Source organism: Danaus plexippus (assembly GCF_018135715.1).
Source record: "Danaus plexippus chromosome 3 unlocalized genomic scaffold, MEX_DaPlex mxdp_25, whole genome shotgun sequence".
NCBI classification, from domain to species: domain Eukaryota; kingdom Metazoa; phylum Arthropoda; class Insecta; order Lepidoptera; family Nymphalidae; genus Danaus; species Danaus plexippus.
The window spans coordinates 515,415-536,770 of record NW_026869844.1 but is presented as its reverse complement, the minus strand read 5'-3'; the positions used below and the strand labels follow the sequence as shown (position 1 = coordinate 536,770).

Below are 21,356 nucleotides of genomic sequence, written 5' to 3'. Positions count from 1 at the left end.
AATTGACACCAGACAACATTAAAGCCGTAATAATAATTTTAAAAATACTTTACGACCATACAAATTTATGAAAAAAAGCCATACAACAGATCTTTTTTTGAATACCGACAGTGTTCACTACAATTACCAAGCATGATATCAAAAAACAAACACAGTATTTATTATTTAGTCAAGAAATATAAAATAAACAAAAGAATTATATAAATAAAACGTAGTACGTAAGATTTTATCTAAAACTCTTCGCAGCCAAACTACAGAGTTGACCAGTTTTTGCATAGTTAAGGAGCGCGATTACAAATTTTAAAATGAGTTATTTCCTGCTTGATTAATAAATTGTCCATCTCAAATCCAATGAATATTAACTCAAGTCGATTACTTTGTGTATTATTTTTAAAATATTTGTTTCTAAGTTCTGGTAATTTGTTTACCAGATTCGTTGAAATTGTTTAAATGTTCTCAATCCCTTATGAATATTTATTATCCCGAGATTACACATGATTCGTATTATAAATTATTATTTTTAATAATTTCGTATGACTAATATAAAGAAAGTTAAAAGAATATGTGCTTTTGAAAACACCCTCACATTTTAAGATATAACCCTGGTTAACCAGCCAAATCATGCCCTAAGCGAAAATTGATTAAAAACAAGTTACTTATAAGCTAAAGAGAAGGGACTTATAAAGGTGGACTAGTTCCCGAGTTGTTCACGTCAGCTTTCTTAAATATGGCCAAACGATTAAGACAGAAGTATATTGTCAGCAATTGCAGACCATGACGGAAAAGCTAGTTGTTAAACGACCGAAGCTGATCAATCGCAGTAAGCCACTGCTGCTTCAGGACAACGCTAGACCATACGCTGCACAACATACAGTTACCAAAATCAAAAGAGCTTCAACTCGAATTTCTTAGACACCACCATACTCCTCGGAAATTTCTTAAAAAATTTCTTAAACAGATGTCCTTTTTTTCAAAATTGTGATAACTTATTGCAAGGGAAAAATTCGAATCCGATAGGGCAGTCCAAAGCTCCTTCAAGAGTGTTTTTTTAATAAAGGGATCAATGATCTACCTATGTGGTGTCAAAAGTGCATAAATAGCAATGGCAACCGAATAAATATATTATACATATTTTGAAAAAGTTGAACTTTGCTTACTCCCTTACGAAACGCCAATATCATAATATGTTAACCATTAAAATATTTTTTTAAATGATAAATAGGTATGATAAAAAAATCCTCATTTCATTAACGAATACTCTAGAAGAAATACACATAGGATTGCTCCAAGACCAGCTGATGCAAGCCACTGGTGTCACCACATTGGCTATCCGTCTACCAGTGGTTGGTGGACAAAGAGAATGGTTGAATTAAGTTTGCTCTGGAGTTTTATATAATGAAAAATTTCAAGTTTCAAGTTCTTAAACTTTCTCCACATATTAACTACATGCAATAACCGTAACAATAAGAAATATTTAGGAATGGTTCTTTGGTTTCATTTAAACTGGATTAAAAAATGAAAGCATAAAAATTTAAAACTAAATTAAAATAATTAACTATCTTAGCATACTTGTGAAATGCAAAGAAATTCTGATTTGCATTGTTTGAATTTTTAAATATCACTTGAGTAAACATATGCCTTTGTGGTCACATACCGGGTGTACCATTATAAACCGCACGATGAAGCCTATATTAATATTATAAGATTATTAATAAAAAGTACCACTTGGTGTTGCCTCATTGCTGGACTCTTATTTATAGTCTATATTTTAATATATTTTCCTTAAATTTATAAAAACTGTAATTTCTTTTATTTTTCGATATATTGTTTTTTTTTTCTTCTCCTTAATTTAGTTAAACTAAACGGCTGACCACATGCTTCATAGGATTCTGTTGCCAATAGCTTGCCATTCAAACTAAACCAACTGACACTGTGTTCGTAGGATTCATTTGTAAAATTATTGCTTATCAAAAAACGCGATGGCTAAGATCTTACGGACTTTCGGTAGTTAGATATTTCGATAGATTTAATTATATCGTTTTATACATCACGTCTATCATTTTACTACACAGTTATGAGTAATCTGATGAAATTAATAAGTGAAACACATAAAGGTTTATCTTTTATCAATCTCTCTAACAAGTGACGGTCGTATAAATTGATGATTATCAATGATTATCTACTTATCATTACTTTATTTTAAGTCATTTTATACTGTGTGTAATTGTTTATCATATTTTTACATACAAATCATGTAACAATATTATTGCTTGGCTCTTGTCACTTTTATTTCGCACCGAAGATTAAATGAGAAGATAACAAATTAATAATTTCTGAGTAACGAATTCAAATACTTTTTATATTGAGGTAAGTAAATTGATTTTAATTCAGGTTTTTTTTTTTTTATATGTCAACAAATATTTTATATTCCACAATAGATAGCGTGACTTTATCCTGCTAAGTTTATTTTAAATCGGAAGCAATGATAACCTTACACTTGTTATCGTTAATAAATTACTTCACTAACATTTCATCAATACCTTTTCTGCTGCCTACCACATGCATTTTATATAAATATGTCCCAACAGCAGCAGACCAATCGAAAGTAAAAAAAATTAAGATTTTTAAATGTAAATAAGTTTCTCAAATACTACACGTTATTATTATTTTGTGTCTACGTAATCCCGTGATCCCAGTTGCTGTTAAGGAAACGTCAGGTAAACGCTGATGGATTACCGAATAAAACAAATGAATATTTGCTACACTGCTGAATATTTCCTTGGATAATTTTGTTTCTATATATTTAGTTTTCCTTTTAGTTTTAACAAAAAAATTTAATTTTAATAATCATTAAGTTTTACAGGATTTGTCCTAAAACACAAGCCCTGTTTATTGACATGAATATAGGTACAATACTTCTGTAACTCAGTTTATTAACATAAACTATAATCCGATAATATATAAAAGAAAAAAATGTTAATTATATCCAGAGTTATAACTCATTATGCTTTTGTAGTGGTGATGCTGGAGGTCCGGGGTATTTGTAATGGGACTCATAGATCTTATTCCAAACAACACATCTTTTTGCCAACAATGAACTTCTTAGTTCTGAATCCAACTTAAGAGTCATATATGGAGACCCGTTTGATCCTACAGGAGTCCATACAGGAGTTCCGGAAGCTGTAGGTTTTCTACAAAGGAGATCACAATAAATTTATTGAGGATTAATATATATCATTAAACCATATCATTAACATTCCATAATCATAAAGAATTTTAAATAATGTTCTCACGAATTCGATGACTACTAAAAACGTTATTTTACATATAACAATAACTTACCCGTTCTTGATAAAATTTCCCCAAAGTTCCCTCATAATACTTTTCATTTTAGCTAATTCCTTGTTAGAACTAAACGGTTCAATTTCTAAGCCATCAAGTACAGCGAAACTCTGAGCACAATGATCTGCTCCACGCACCGTAGTGTTTGGTACAAAAGGAGTGTATTCGTCTGTGTAAGAATATTCGTATAAGTATATTTCATTATTTCCTGCTTTTGTTAAATAGTTTATAGCTCTCAATGTTGGACATACAAAAAATCCATCGGAAATAAAATCAACATATTGCAAAACAGCATCATAGTCGATTAACTTATCACCAAAATAAAATTCCTTAAGCTTGCCGGCTACTAGAGCTTTACTCTCTTTGCTTTCAAAATTTAAGTCAGCAGGCAAAAAATCTGCAAAATTTTCGTTCATTTCTTTTTTCCATAAATCAAAACGATGAATAGACATCAATCCCTCCATGTTAGCAAATCCATGTAACATGGGCACTTTTGGAAAATCACCTCGCTTTAAAATATTCATTGGATCTTCTTTAAGAAACATTTCTTGTCCATTATCTTTCTCAACACAGGGAACATTAGGGAATGTAAAGTCCTTACTATTTAAAGCATTTCCTGATTGTAATATCTGATATGGCATCTTTTTAAAAATATTTTCTAATTCTGACAAATCTTCGACATCATGAATGTCTACCAACCTGGCGTACTTTTTTGCATTCTGTATAGGATCAATTTGAACAGTGAAAGGAGAGATATTCGCACCACTTTCCGGGATTACTTTATTGAACAAGCCTTCAGCCATTTTCGACAACATCAAAAGATCAACAGCCGCCGATCCAGCGCTGTATCCAGCTATTGTGACCTCATTTGGATTACCTCCGAAGCCCGCAATATTTTTTTTTACCCATCGCAGAAGTGCAACTTGATCTTTCATACCAGCATTACCGGGCACGTCTTCCGTAAGCAAAGGAATCCATGTGCCCCTAATCTGTAATTAAATGTCACGCCAATAACGTTTTGACTTCTTACTAATTTCTTCGGTGGAAGCATATTTCCGGAACCAGTCACAAATCCGCCACCATGCACGTAGACAACGACTGAAAGGTTTTTATTCTCTGTTGTAGGAACATAAACGTTTGCAATCAAACAATCTTCCTTCATAATCTTGCCTTCCATAGGAAGGTCTAAAAGTGTTATTTGCGGACATATAGTTCGGTCATCTACGGCTTCAAATTGATGTAACCAAGATGGTGGGGGCAGCGGGCCCTGAAATTATAGCAACACAGTGATAATATACGCAATTAAATTACTTGCATAAGTTTTAAGTAGATGTAGAAGAATAAATTCTTAATATATATGACATAAAAACACCTGGTTATTTTAGTATAATATTTTTTAAAACATAAGTTATGACTTTTTTAATTACACATAAAGTTATCAAGGATTTTTTTTTAAGTAAATAGAGAAATCCTTAAAATTCTATTGACTATCCGAGTTCATTAAATTTGTCATTGTTTATCTTGATATTATCTCATAAATTTATGAGTAGGTGTATTTTCGGCTTAAGGTACAAGGTACAGGTCTCCTCACAAAGCCGAGGGTGTCATCATTTATACATAAACAACAACAATAATAAATTATACGTATTGATTGAATACACATGATAATTGTATTACTTTGTATACGTAACCACAAAATGCAAAAAAAAAACCTAGTCGACATAAAATAAAAACTATTATGGAATGAAATAATTTATAAGCAAAAACAATTAATAACTAAAAAGATAAAAATTTATTAATATAACAAATATATGCATTATATGTATATTTTATAGTGAAATCTATTTACGTGAATTCTATTACAATAAATGTACTAACTGCTCGTATATTATATGAATTTTAAAGTAACACAATAATTTAAATTAAAATGTAGAAATGGTCACAGATTATATATCATTACTGGTGACTTATAGTCTGAATGATTGGGAAGATTTGGCTAAGTCAGATTTGTATAACAATACACGAAATACGCTGATTCATAATATGAAATCAATGTTTTTTTCTGGGTTTTTTAATTAAATGCCAGGAATAATTATGAATAACTTTGTATGTTTTTCAACGTTTTGTGAAGGAATAAGGAAGGAATAAGATTGGTTGTCGTGACTCTAATGATATAGTTTAACTTTTTTATTCTCTTGCGTCTGTGTACCGGAGTGTCTGAAATTCCCTCGAAAAAACGCTTTTGTATTCTTTAAATTCTATCGGCATGAATTTTTGATTTGGGTACAGTATTCTAAGTTACTCTAAGTTACTTCTACCAAAGAAACTGTAAACCAGATCGAGCAGTGTGTAAACTCTCTGAATTTTCTCAATACAAAACTAAATAACTTTATAGCTATAATTATTGTGTTGGTATAATCATCAGTGAGTCTTAAAATACTAATCCAGCACAACGACCTCATACGGATCACACAAACTGCAGTCAGTTTCAGTCTCAATAACTCTTGATGTGATACTGTTTTGTAGTAAACCTGATCAGGAAATATTTTTGGGATTAAGAAACATTTTTTTGACCACACACCAATTAGCTAACCGACGTAAATCATCCTGTATCAGTTTAAACTCAAAGTCTTTAGTGTTTTAGTAATATTAATTTTATCCGCTACTAAATAAACCCTCGAGTGTTTGAATATAAAAATTACATCACAAACGAATTAATAAAGCTGACCCCAAGTTTCATCCTTTCTGTACCCTGGAATAAGCAATGAATGTTTTAGAATAATAGCCACCGAATATTACATTGCAAGAACTATTATTAAGATAGGACGAGCATCACTTTAACCGTCTCAATTCTTCCAAATCCACCAACTTTCTTCATAAGTAACATGTGATTTTTCGAAAGCCTTGGACAAAATTCAAGTTCGTGTATGTAGCGTCCACCTGAGTTTTCCTATCAACTTTGTTAATTAATTCAGTGACAAAAGCGAACAAATTAGTTGCAGTAGAACTAAAAGATACAAAAACCGTGTTGCTGATAGCTGATATATTTCCCAGTTTCTTAAATACCGTTTTGGTAAACTTTACTCTCAAAAACTTTGACACACCAGAATATATAGAGATTGGTCTATAATTTTCAATCAAACTAGATGTTTGTCTTTCGTAATTGGTATAATTCACGCTCTTCCCATTTCTCATTTTTACAGTGTTAAATATAATTATACTAGGGTAACAATAGTTGCACGCTCTAATAGACATAGGGACGGTACTTTATCCCATCCAGCACTTTTAGGAAACGTTCAGCTATATCCGCTTTTATTCCTTTGGCTTGTCAATAATAGATATATTTCTTAGGCATTTGTCAGAAATGTTAGTGAGCTGTAACTAAACAGTGATGTTTGAGTTATTTATTTTTCTAATAACTATTAAAAGTGTCACTCGAACAAGCCAAATGTTTCTTGTCCATTGGTAATCTCATGATTAGGAGACATTCTGTTGGTTTAGTGTGAGGCTTTGGGACGCATGGTTTTTAGCGGTGTCAAAAAATAATTCGGGTACCGCTTAAAGGCTCCTATTAGACTTATTGGATTATGTATTGATAGCATTCTTTTTAACTTGTCACATTCAGCCCTCGGGACAGCAGATTTAACCTTATGTAATGGATTATTAAATATAGACTTTACCTATTAAAGCTTGACAAAAATATTTTGCCATTGATGTTTTGGAATGCAATGAATATCAAGGTTACTATTACGACAATTGTTTTAAAGTCATTTAAGTGTAGTTTGCGAATCACTCACTGTTGTGTGTAGGATTCTACTTACTTGTTGTACAAGAAGGAAACAAGAAAAATAGATAAATAAAAGTTAATTGATCTTTTACCTTAAATCTTTCTGTACCAGTCGGTGCTGTAGCGTACGGTATTCCATTGAACACGAAGACATCCTCGTGGATATCCTTATCCCCTCTAACGAGGCCAGAGCTAATTTGGACTAATAGTGATTCACGATCCTTAATATTTTCAGACGAAACTGAAGCAATCAAGGCGGCTAGAAAAATAGTACACATCCGCATTGTATATGTGGTGACGATACACTAACCTCAGGGTATCAAACCTGTACTCCATCTTTATCCAATTTATCAGACCAATTTCGTCACTTAAATTGTAGAACATCTAAACCGTTTAAAGCAAAATGATTTTAGATCCAATATTATTAAATAAGTTCATAAACGATTTAAATATGTGTATGTATATTATTTTCCATGTCTATCTTTCTTATATCCGGTTAAAACATTCCTTTTTTTAGCTTTTCTCCACAAATTGAAAAACATAAAAATAGTATTTTTTTCATTCCTTCCAGAAATAAACTCTGTAAAATTAATTTTATGACGTCTAAACGTTTTACAATCATAACTTGTTACAAACAAAAAAATAAATAACTAAGCGAAATATCTATGAGAAAGCAAAAGATGGAAATTCAATGAAAAAACTTCCCAATAAGAAGTCATAGTTTTAAATAATGTTAAACAACTGCAATCTTTAAGTTAAAACTTATCTAACCTATAACTTTCATTGCTTAAATTATTACTATCATAGATATGACTTCTATTAACCCTAATAATAGGAGAGTATTATTCATCCTTCTATCAATTGGCCCGGAGACTTCGTGCTACTCAATGACGAAGGCATAACAAAATATTTTTTCTCCAAGTACTGCCTACATAGTTGTACTGACCTTGTAATCAGTATCAAATTATATGAGATGTTACAAAACATAAAAATAATGAAAATGTTAGTTAAAGTTACAGAAAATTGTTGCAGTTTTATGTGATTAATAACTTTTTTAATCAAGTCATGTAAACTGCTTAGAAGAAAAAAAATATTAAAAGTTATTTAAACAAAAAGGATTCCACTTAGATATTATTATCATGCCTTCGATACAATTATCGGTAATAGAAAATTATTGTTATAATATAACTAAATTCTATATTATACTGTCGAAGTGAAACTTATATGCGATTTCCAAAAAGGTTGCGTAAACCGTTTAACGCTCCCGGGCAGAGGGGTGGCAAAAAGACAGAGCGAGAGGGAATGCGTGGCGCTCGAACGCATGCGTCCAATCAGTTGTGACTTGTAAATAATGTTAATAAAGTTCGTCTGAAAGAAACACAAAAAAGTTCTTAAAAATCATTTTCTCTTCCTGTTTTCTTCCCAACATCACGAAGTCTCACTTCTTCCGCGCGGTGGGACTACACGCACAATATTATTTTTTTTGTATGACAATTTTGATAAGACTATACCAAATATACACTTTTCCGAAAGAATTTTTTTATATAAATAATTGTTAAATATATTTTTTTTTATAATTGTTTATTGTTAAATATATTTTTGATTGTTAAATATATATTTTTTATGAAGAAAAAAATTTTTTTTAGTTAAATCAGTGGTTCTTTTATGTAACTTATAGTTTATTTTGGGACTGTTCGAAATAGTCTTAGCGATATATTATTATTTTAATTATATATACATATATGTCGGCGTCAATGATGAATATGTAATAATTAAAATAATATTAATTATTACTCAATTGATTTGTTGGTTTCGTTAAATTACTTTTGATTGTAAATAATAATTTTAATTTTATTTATAAGTAAAACGACTCGGACTTCATCCACCAATCAGTGAATCAGGTGAGTTGTGAAGGAAGGCGACGGCTCCTATATAAGCAGGGCTAATCGTCGATGAGCAGCAGTGGTGGTTCGGCAGCCGTCCTGTTCACAACTCATAATTGTGGTCAAGGGATCCGCCTGAATCATCTTCTTATTTTAATAAGTACAATAAAATGGAGGATAATTCTCACAACCGTGAGACTTCAAAACCACCTAGCTCGCCCATACTTCAATCGCGAGCCGACATCAGAAGTGGGATGGATCCAGCAGGTCCATCGTCTCACGCAAAAGGAGGAAATGTGCCAAAGAACTCGGATACCCTTCTGGCACTGGCCAGCTTTCTGGAAACATTATCTAAACGACAACAGGCCAGTATGCAAGTAAATGACGATTTCCTTGCAGGTTTACTTTTCAATTTGATTTCAACAACACAAAGGTCAAGGTTAAGTGACATCTATATCGCATCGTTTAACCCAGACGAGAACGTGCCTATAAGGGACTGGTGCTCCATGTTGACCAAGCAAAAAATCACTGGAATATAAGCGACTCTGAAATTTGTACCAAAATAGCTGGATTGTTAGAAGGCTGAGCTAAAACCATTGGGAATACATGGCTTGTCAAGTCATCAGTGTGAAAAGACACGCGAGAAGCTTTAATACAAACATTTGAACCTGAAGCGAGATACTCTAATGACATATTAAAACTAAGGATTTCAGGTTGGACACAGCGCATCCAGTTAAACCCATAACAAAGGCGTGGCAAATCTGGAAACGTGTAATAAACAACGATAAGGAGAAGGATGCTGTTGAAGCAGTAATTGGCTGTGTAGATAATGAATACTTGCGGCTTCGTCTTTTGTCAAGTAAATATACAACCGTTCCTGAATTAATCTCAGTTGCATCTACTATAAGACCTCGAGAATTTAGATTAAGTGAACCACCAACTAAGCGTCCCAGATTAAGAACAAATCGTGAAGAGTCTGTGGTTTGTTTGAGGTGTGGAAAAGCTGGGCATATTCAGACGAACTGTAACAAAATAACCGATATTGTGAGTGATTCTCAACCATTGTTTAGTTCAAGTTCTAGCTTCGACAGATCGGAAGGATCCAAAACCACGTGCAAATTACCGTGGCAAAATTGGGCATGTAGAATCTACATTTTTCGGAAAAGGTTAGTGAAGATTCAAACAAGGTCGACTTATTGAGGGAACATAGCGGAATGTTGACTCCAATGAATATAAGCGTGGGCAACTTTAACTGCGTGGCATTCTACGACAGCGGTGCTTCCCGGTCTTTGAGGGAGGGTCAAGACTTTGTGCAATTGTTGAAGATCATGTTTCATCAGGTTGTTACTGGATATTGGATTGTTACTGGTTGTTTCATCAGGTTGTTACTGGATAATATTTTGGTCTATGTGGATGATGTCTTGATAAAATGTCAGAGGGTTTGCAAGCTCTTGACGGGGTTTTGGCTGCTTTAACAGAGGCTGGATTTTCAAAAAAAACGCGGGAAGTTATTCCTTATTTAGAGCAGCAATTAATTGTATCGGTGACCTGATATCAAATGGTGCTGTGCGCCCGGGTCCGAGAGGGTTCGAAGCGCTCTAGAGGTCTCCTGTGCCAGCCCGTGTTAGGTAAGTACGTCAATTTTGTGGATTAGCAGGTTACTTTAGACGTTTTATGCCATCATTTTCCGAACGTATAATACCACTTTATAATTTGAAATACCACTTTATAATTTGACCAAGAAGGATGATAAATTCGAAATGACAGCTGAATGTGAAAATACCAGACTTGAGACTTGATGTAATTCGGCGTCTAATCTCGGCACCAATTCTAACCATTTTTAAGGAAGATTGACTAAACGAACTATATACGGATGCAAGCAGAACTTCCGTAAAGGTCTTGGCGCTATCCTTATCCAAATAAACGAGGGTAAGCAACATCAAATAGCCTATACGAGTATGAGAACAATGATTCCAGAAAGTCACTACCATGCTTATGAATTAGAAGCTCTTGCAATAGTACACGCCGTAAAACACTTCAGAAAGTACCTTCATGGAAGATATTTTAGTATAGTCACTGACTGTAATGCCATAAAATCTTCATCTGATGAACTTTTACCAAGAATTCACAGGTGGTGGTCATTTTTAAAACATTACAATTTCAAAATTGATTAATTATCGACACGATTTTTTTCAGCAGAAATCGTATTATGTGTATTAACTTAATTCAAAACATAGATCTATGGCTTAAGGTCGAACAGCGACGTGATGCTGATCTTGCTGTGTTAATTAAAAAATTAGGAAGTGGCGACATGACGACCGCTTACCGTCTTCATGACCTTGTTTTGGAGCATAAATACGAGAATGAAGAACCAGGATCCAAGAAATGGAAGCAAGTAGTTCCCAAATAATATCAATGGAGCATTATTAATTGCTATCATACTGCTCTGAAACACTTCGGGTAGGAGAAAGCACTTCCCAAAAATTCGGGAAATTTATTGGTTTCTTGAAATTTCTACAACCGTAAGGCGATTTATTGATAATTGTGCTCATTTGCAAAATGAGCAAAGGATGATTAGGAGCCAAAGAGATACGAATGTATCCTACAGAGAAGAAACCTATCCTGTTTGATACGATTCACATAGATGCGACGGGGCGCCTTACTAAGAAACATAATAATAATGAATATGTGATCGTAATAATCGATGCTTGACTTATGCAACTAATAAGACAGCAACCATTATGCTTTGTGCACTGGAACACGTGGTTTCGTTATTTGGGACACCTAGACAAATAATTAGTGATCAAGATACAGCTTTCAAAACCGAATTTGAATTTTGTAAATTTCATGGTGTTTATCAACATTACATAGCTCCTGGCGTAAGTCGCACTAATGGACAAATCGAACGTGTAAAGGCAGTAATCAAAACGGATTAAAGATTATATGAAACTACGAAACTAAGGATTGGAAGAAAGGTTTGAATTCTCTCGAACTGGCAATTAATTGTACTATAAGCACAAAACTACGAATGTAAGTCCTACAAAAGCTCTAACTGGAAGACAGTGCGCAGTACCTGTAGAACTACTTACGTTAATAAACGAAGATAAAAGGATAGTAAATTGAAGTCAACTCGATGATTACAATTAACGTTAAAATTAACGTCTGGAGTACTCAAGATAAATTAAGGTTGGACAAAGGAAAAGCTAAAGTAAAGGAAAGGCCTAAAGTAATAAGATTGGAAAAGGGTGAAATTGGATTAGATCTTAAATACCCTGATGCATATGAAATCAAAAAAAAAATTGCCCAACTATCGATATCAAATTAAGATAGTTGGAAGATAAAAAAAAGGGTTTCTCACGAACAACTGCGGTTAGCTCCAATACCAGATGAAAATGCGAGAGTACAGCATTCCGTGTCGGCGTTGAAAGATTTGTCAGTTGTTGGATCAAACGTAACTCAAGTAGAAGTTGCTGATCAAAATTTCACACAAAATACTAATTCTATCAATTCATCAAAAGATTAAAAGTTTGCAGTTTTACGCTTTTAAATTTTGTTGAGGACAGGGGCCCCAAAATCATGGGTTGTATAGATTTTGTTGAGGACAGGGGCCTCCAAAATTATTGGTTGTATAGATTTTGATGAGGACACGGGGCCTCCAAAAATTATGTGTTAAATAGATTTTGTTGAGGACAGGGGCCTCCAAAATCATGGGTTGTATAGATTTTGTTGAGGACAGGGGCCTCCAAAATCATGGGTTGTATAGATTTGGTTGAGGACAGGGGCCTCCAAAATTATGGGTTAAATAGATTTTCTTGAGGACAGGGGCCTCCAAAAATGACTTGAATAGATTTTACTCAGGACAGCCGGTCTCAAGATTTTAGAAGCAAAGTTGAGCAGAGGAACCTCCAAATTTTGTTGAATAGATTTTTTTATAGGTCGAGGGCGACCTTTGTGCAGAATGGCCGTGTCGGCGTCAATGATGAATATGTAATAATTAAAATAATATTAATTATTACTCAATTGATTTGTTGGTTTCGTTAAATTACTTTTGATTGTAAATAATAATTTTAATTTTATTTATAAGTAAAACGACTCGGACTTCATCCATCAATCAGTGAATCAGGTGAGTTGTGAAGGGAGGGGACGGCTCCTATATAAGCAGGGCTAATCGTCGATGAGCAGCAGTGGTGGTTCGGCAGCTGTCCTGTTCACAACTCATAATTGTGGTCAAGGGATCCGCCTGAATCATCTTCTTATTATAATAAGTACAATAAAATGGAGGATAATTCTCACAACCGTGAGACTTCAAAAACACCTAGCTCGCCCATACTTCAATCGCGAGCCGACATATAAATTAACGTCTAAGTATTATTTAGTACATTAGAGATAAAATAATTAACACTACTCTTAAAATATACCTACCAATGTTCGAGACAGTGACTAAACGTGCAAATTATAAAAATATCTTATTTGTTACAATAAATCAATCTTAATCTTAAGTACGTAGATAATATGACGATTTAGCTAACTCAGGTTTAATGATAATTTTTATCAGTATTCTGATATATGTATGACTAATCAGAAAGAAATGAAACAATGATTACATGTTAATATTGAATAAATAATAGAGACGGTACAACAGGAGCTCGCTATATTTTCCTTGTACACCTTGTAGAGGTATAGAATATTCATTATATGAATCCTAAAATATAACAAAAAATCATGTTTACATGTCATTTTATATTAAGGGTCAGTTTTGTGATTCGGGTCATAAGGTAAAATTTATTTGACAAATAAAATTTTCACAGCTCATTGTGATGTAGTTTTGATAATTTAATTATTAGTTTGTTATCGATAATGGCCCCTCGGTTCGCTTATATGATACCATTATCGCAAAGATAGACAGACTTAATGAAACCATTCATGAATCATTCGATATTTTTAAGAAATATCGAGATTTACAGTTATGGCTGGGATAGGATTACATTATTTTAGTGAAAAGTAATTGGAGGAGAAACAATGTTTTCTTATGTTGACTATTTTTCTGATGCTATGGTTGTCTGATACCCTTTCATGCGAACCACACAACTGCACTGGTAACAATCAGGTCCAGAATCTGATTTCGGTCTCAGAACCCATGTGGAAGAAGCGACGCATTGCTCTCAGGAATTTGCAGTGATCGTTGTATTTTATAATATATACAACATCAATATAAACATATGAATAAGACAACAATGTTGAGGAAATAATTTCAATTGGCATGCAAAAAATTAAAACTTTCACAAGAAACATACAGAACCGATAAATTTAATATTTTATGTGCAATCTTCATATTTGAATTATAATTAACTAGACCATACGCTGCACAACATACAGTTACCAAAATCAAAAGAGCTCAACTCGAATGTCTTAGACACCACCATACTCATTAAATTAAAAGATTAAAAAATGAAAAACTAAATTTAAATGATTAACTATCTTAGCATGCTTGTGAAATGCAAAGAAATTCTGATTTGCATTGTTTGAATTTTTAAACATCCTTGAGCAAACATATGCCTTTGTGGTCACATACCGGGTGTGCCATTATAAACCGCGCGATGAAGCATATATGAATGTTATGAGAATTTAAAAATAAAATACCACCTGGTGTTGCCTCATTGTTGGACTCTTATTTATAGTCTGTATTTTAATATATTTTCCTTAAATTTATAAAATCTGTAATTTCTTTTATTTTTCGATATATTGCTTTTTTTTCTTCTCTTTAATTTAGTTAAACTAAACGGCTGACCACATGCTTCATAGGATTCTGTTGCCAATAGCTTGCCATTCAAACTAAACCAACTGAAACTGTGTTCGTAGGATTCATTTGTAAAATTATTGCTTATCAAAAAACGCGATGGCTAAGATCTTACGGACTTTCGGTAGTTAGATATTTCGATAGACTTAATTATATCATTTTATACATCACGTCTATCATTTTACTACAGAGTTATGAGTAATCTGATGAAATTAATAAGTGAAACACGTAAAGGTTTATCTTTTATCAATCTCTCTAACAAGTGACGGTCGTATAAGTTGATGATTATCAATGATTATCTACTAATCATTACTATATTTTAAGTCATTTTATACTGTGTGTAATTGTTTATCATAATTTTACATACTAATCATATAACAATATAACAATATTTCGCACCGAAGATTAAATGAGAAGATAATAAATTAATAATTTCTGAGTAACTTATTCAAATACTTTTTATATTGAGGTAAGTAAATTCATTTTAATTCAGTTTTTTTTTTTATATGTCAACAAATATTTTATATTCCACAATATCAAGCAATGATAACCTTACACTTATTATCGTTAATAAATTACTTCACTAACATTTCATCAATACCTTTTATGCTGCCTACCGCATGCATTTTATATAAATATGCCCCAACAGCAGCAGACCAATCGGAAGTAAAAAAAATTAATAATTTTAAATGTAAATAAGTTTCTCAAATACTACACGTTATTATTATTTTGTGTCTACGTAATCCCGTGATCCTAGTTGCTGTTAAGGAAACGTCAGGTAAACGCTGATGGATTACCGAATAAAACAAATGAATATTTGCTACACTCCTTGGATAATTTTGTTTCTATATATTTAGTTTTCCTTTTAGTTTTAACAAAAAAAAATAATTTTAATAATCATAAAGTTTTACTGGATTTGTCCCAAACCACAAGCCCTGTTTATTGACATGAATATAGGTACAATAATTCTGTAACTCAGTTTATTAACATAAAATATAATCCGATAATATATAAAAGAAAAAAAATGTTGTAAAATGTTCATTATATCCAGAGTTATAACTCATTATGCTTTTGTAGTGGTGATGCTGGAGGTCCGGGGTAATTGTAATGGGACTCATAGATCTTATTCCAAACAACACATCTTTTTGCCAACAATGAACTTCTCAGTTCTGAATCCAACTTAAGAGTCATATATGGAGACCCGTTTGATCCTACAGGAGTCCATACAGGAGTTCCGGAAGCTGTAGGTTTTCTACAAAGGAGATCACAATAAATTTATTGAGGATTGATATATATCATTAAACCATATCACTAACATTCCATAATCATAAAGAATTTTAAATAATGTTCTCACGAATTCGATGACTACTAAATACGTTATTTTACATATAACAATAACTTACCCGTTCTTGATAAAATTTCCCCAAAGTTCCCTCATAATACTTTTCATTTTAGCTAATTCCTTGTTAGAACTAAACGGTTCAATTTCTAAGCCATCAAGTACAGCGAAACTCTGAGCACAATGATCTGCTCCACGCACCGTAGTGTGTGGCACAAAAGGAGTGTATTCGTCTGTGTAAGAATATTCGTATAAGTATATTTCATTATGTCCTGCTTTTGTTAAATAATTTATAGCTCTCAATGTTGGACATACAACAAATCCATCGGACATAAAATCAACATATTGCAAAACAGCATCATAGTCGATTAACTTATCACCAAAATAAAATTCCTTAAGCTTGCCGGCTACTAGAGCTTTACTCTCTTTGCTTTTAAAATTTAAGTCAGCAGGCAAAAAATCTGCAAAATTTTCGTTCATTTCTTTTTTCCATAAATCAAAACGATGAATAGACATCAATCCCTCCATGTTAGCAAATCCATGTAATATGGGCAATTTTGGAAAATCACCTCGCTTTAAAATATTCATTGGATCTTCTTTAAGAAACATTTCTTGTCCATTATCTTTCTCAACACAGGGAACATTAGGGAATGTAAAGTCCTTACTATTTAAAGCATTTCCTGATTGTAATATCTGATATGGCATCTTTTTAAAAATATTTTCTAATTCTGACAAATCTTCGACATCATGAATGTCTACCAACCTGGCGTACTTTTTTGCATTCTGTATAGGATCAATTTGAACAGTGAAAGGAGAGATAGTCACACCACTTTCCGGGATTACTTTATTGAACAAGCCTTCAGCCATTTTCGACAACATCAAAAGATCAACAGACGCCGATCCAGCGCTGTATCCAGCTATTGTGACCTCATTTGGATTACCTCCGAAACCCGCAATATTTTTTTTAACCCATCGCAGAAGTGCAACTTGATCTTTCATACCAGCATTACCGGGCACGTCTTCCGTACCTAAGCAAAGGAAACCATGTGCCCCTAATCTGTAATTAAATGTCACGCCAATAACGTTTTGACTTCTTACTAATTTCTTCGGTGGAAGCATATTTCCGTAACCAGTCACAAATCCGCCACCATGCACGTAGACAACGACTGAAAGGTTTTTACTCTCTGTTCTAGGAACATATACGTTTGCAATCAAACAATCTTCCTTCATAATCTTGCCTTCCATAGGAAGGTCTAAAAGTGTTATTTGCGGACATATAGTTCGGTCATCTACGGCTTCAAATTGATGTAACCAAGATGGTGGGGGCAGCGGGCCCTGAAATTATAGCAACACAGTGATAATATACGCAATTAAATTACTTGCATAAGTTTTAAGTAGATGTAGAAGAATAAATTCCTAATATATATGACATAAAAACACCTGGTTATTTTAGTATAATATTTTTTAAAACATAAGTTATGACTTTTTTAATTACACTTAAAGTTATCAAGGATTTTTTTTTAAGTAAATAGAAAAATCCTTAAAATTCTATTGACTATCCGAGTTCATTAAATTTGTCATTGTTTATCTTGATATTATCTCATAAATTTATGAGTAGGTGTATTTTCGGCTTAAGGTACAAGGTACAGGTCTCCTCACAAAGCCGAGGGTGTCATTATTTATACATAAATAACAACAATAATAAATTATACGTATTGATTGAATACATATGATAATTGTATTACTTTGTATACGTAACCACAAAATGCAAAAAAAAAAACCTAGTCGACATAAAATAAAAATTATTATGGAATGAAATAATTTATAAGCAAAAACAATTAATAACTAAAAATATAAAAATTTATTAATATAACAAATATATGCATTATATGTATATTTTATAGAGAAATCTATTTACGTGAATTCTATTACAATAAATGTACTAACTGCTCGTATATTACATATATGAATTTTAAAGTAACACAATAATTTAAATTAAAATGTAGAAATGGTCACAGATTATATATCATTACTGGTAACTTCTAGTCTGAATGATTGGGACGATTTGGCTAAGTCAGATTTGTATAACAATACACGAAATACGCTGATACTGTTTCCTAGTAAACCTGATCAGGAAATGTTTTTGGAATTAAGAAACTTTTTTTGACCACACACCAATTAGCTAACCGACGTAAATCATCCTGTATCAGTTTAAACTCAAAGTCTTTAGTGTTTTAGTAATATTAATTTCATCCGCTACTAAATAAACCCTCCAGTGTTTGAATATAAAAATTACATCACAAACGAATTAATAAAGCTGACCCCAAGTTTCATCCTTTCTGTACCCTGGAATAAGCAATGAATGTTTTAGAATAATAGCCACCGAATATTACATTGGAAGAACTATTATTAAGATAGGACGAGCATCACTTTAACCGTCTCAATTCTTCCAAATCCACCAACTTTCTTCATAAGTAACCTGTGATTTTTCAAAAGCCTTGGACAAAATTCAAGTTCGTGTATGTAGCGTCCACCTGAGTTTTCATATTAACTTTGTTAATTAATTCAGTGACAAAAGTTAACAAATTAGTTGTAGTACAACTAAAAGATATAATAACCGTGTTGCTGATAGCTGATATATTTCCCAGTTTCTTAAATACCGTTCTGGTAAACTTTATTCTCAAAAACTTTGACACACCAGAATATATATAGCGTAGCCCGTACAAGGTTACTATTACGACAATTGTTTTAAAGTAATTTAAGTGTAGTTTGCGAATCGCTCACTGTTGTGTGTAGGATTCTACTTACTTATTGTACAAGAAGGAAACAAGAAAAATAGATAAATAAAAGTTAATTGATCTTTTACCTTAAATCTTTCTGTACCAGTCGGTGCTGTAGCGTACGGTATTCCATTGAACACGAAGACATCCTCGTGGATATCCTTATACCCTCTAACGAGGCCAGAGCTAATATGGACTAATAGTGACTCACGATCCTTAATATTTTCAGATGAAACTGAAGCAATCAAGGCGGCTAGTAAAATAGTAAACATCCGCATTGTATAAGTGGTGACGATACACTAACCTCAGGGTATCAAACCTGTACTCAATCCTTATCCACTTTATCAGAACAATTTCGTCACTCAAATTGTAGAACATCTAAATCATTTAAAGCAAAATGAATTTAGATCGAATATAATTATATAAGTTTATAAACGATTTAAATATGTGTTGTATGTTATTTTCCATGTCTGTCTTTCTTATATCCGGTTAAAACATTCGTTTTTTTAGCTTTTCTCCACAATTTGAAAAACATAAAAATAGTATTTTTTTCTTTCCTTCCAGAAATAAACTCTGTACAATTAATTTTATGACGTATAAACGTTTTACAATCATACCTTGTTACAAACATAAATAACTAAGCGAAATATCTATGAGAAAGCAATTATCGGTAATAGAAATATTATTAAATTCTATGTTATACTGTCGAAGTGAAACTTATATGCGATTTCCAAAAAGGCTGCGTAAAACGTTTAACGCTCCCGGGCAGAGGGGTGACAAAAATACAGAGCGAGAGGGAATGCGTGGCGCTCGAACGCATGCATCCAATCAGTTGTGACTTGTAAATAATGTTAATAAAGTTCGTCTGAAAGAAACACAAAAAAGTTCTTAAAAATCATTTTCTCTTCCTGTTTTCTTCCCAACATCACGAAGTCTCACTTCTTCCGCGCGGTGGGACTACACGCACAATAAATTTTTTTGTATGAAATTTTTGATAAGACTATACAAAATATTAATATTTAGATTTTGTTGAAAATCTATATAAAATATACGCTTTACCTTAATAATTTTTTTATATAAATAGTTGTTAAATATATTTTGATTGTTAAATATATTTTTTTTAACAAAAAAAAAATTTTAGTTAAATCAGTAGTCTTTTTATGTAACTTATTGTTTAACTCGGGACTTTTCGAAATAGGCTTAGCGATATATTATTATTTTAATTATATATACATATATATATAAATTAACGTCTAAGTATTATTTAGTTCATTAGAGATAAAATAATTAACACTACTCTGAAAATATACCCACCAATGTTCGAGACAGTGACTAAACGTGCAAATTATGATTATTAAAAATTAGTTTTAAATTACTCAATTATCCTTTCACTCCTTTGTATAAAAATATTTTATTTGTTACAATAAATCAATTTTAATCTTAAGAACGTAGATAATATGACGATTTAGCTAATTCAGGTTTCATGATAATTTTTATCAGTATTCTGATATATGTATGACTAATCACAAAGAAATTAAACAATGATTACATGTTAATATTGAATAAATAATAGAGACGGTACAACAGCAGCTCGCTATATTTTCGTTGTAAACCTTGTAGAGGTACAGAATATTCGTTACATGACTCCTAAAATATAACAAAAAATCATGTTTACATGTCATTTTATATTAAGGGTCAGTTTTGTGATTCGGGTCATAAGGTAATATTTATTTGACAAAAAAAAATTCACAGCTCATTGTGATGTAGTTTTGATAATTTAATTATTAGATTGTTATCGATAATGGCCCCTCGGTTCGCTTATTTGATACCATTATCGCAAAGATAGACTTAATGAAACCATCCATGAATCATTCGATATTTTTAAGAAATATCGAGATTTACACTCATGGCTGGGATAGGATTACATTATATTAGTGAAAAGTAATTGGAGGAGAAACAATGTTTTCTTATGTTGACTATTTTTCTGATGCTATGGTTGTCTGATACCCTTTCATGCGAACCACACAACTGCACTGGTAACAATCAGGTCCAGAATCTGATTTCGGTCTCAGAACCCATGTGGAAGAAGCGACGCATTGCTCTCAGGAATTTGCAGTGATCGTTGTATTTTATAATATATACAACATCAATATAAACATATGAATAAGACAACAATGTTGAGGAAATAATTTCAATTGGCATGCAAAAAATTAAAACTTTCACAAGAAACATACAGAACCGATAAATTTAATATTTTATGTGCAATCTTCATATTTGAATTATAATTAACTAGACCATACGCTGCACAACATACAGTTACCAAAATCAAAAGAGCTTCAACTGGAATTTCTTAGACACCACCATACTCATTAAATTAAAAGATTAAAGAAAGAAATCATAAGAATTTAAAACTTAATTTAAATGATTC

At 32.3% G+C, this 21,356-nt stretch overlaps 2 protein-coding genes across 2 annotated transcripts; both read right to left on the bottom strand.

The window, feature by feature from the left end:
• Nucleotides 1-2,864: 2,864 nt before the first annotated feature.
• LOC116768491 (esterase FE4-like) lies at nt 2,865-7,412 on the bottom strand. Its single transcript, XM_061526791.1, is given in 4 exon segments — nt 2,865-3,191; nt 3,343-4,306; nt 4,309-4,609; nt 7,222-7,412. Coding segments are annotated over 4 exon segments (1,650 nt in total). The 5' UTR covers nt 7,408-7,412; the 3' UTR covers nt 2,865-2,992.
• An 8,360-nt stretch (nt 7,413-15,772) lies between these two features.
• Nucleotides 15,773-19,215, bottom strand: LOC133320060 (esterase FE4-like). The gene is made up of 3 exons (XM_061526782.1): nt 19,015-19,215; nt 16,213-17,483; nt 15,773-16,061 (listed from the first exon to the last, which is right to left on the bottom strand). The coding sequence occupies exons 1-3, from the start codon at nt 19,204-19,206 to the stop codon at nt 15,863-15,865; spliced, it is 1,662 nt and encodes a 553-aa protein (XP_061382766.1). The 5' UTR covers nt 19,207-19,215; the 3' UTR covers nt 15,773-15,862.
• Between the last annotated feature and the right edge of the window lie 2,141 nt (nt 19,216-21,356).

Coding starts and splice junctions, on each gene's coding strand:
- LOC133320060 (XM_061526782.1), bottom strand. CDS start 19,206: ATGCGGATGTTTACTATTTTACTAGCCGCCTTGATTGCTTCAGTTTCA. Junction 17,484..19,014: donor CTGGTACAGAAAGATTTAAG/GTAAAAGATCAA, acceptor CTATAATTTCAG/GGCCCGCTGCCCCCACCATC. Junction 16,062..16,212: donor GGAAATTTTATCAAGAACGG/GTAAGTTATTGT, acceptor TCTCCTTTGTAG/AAAACCTACAGCTTCCGGAA.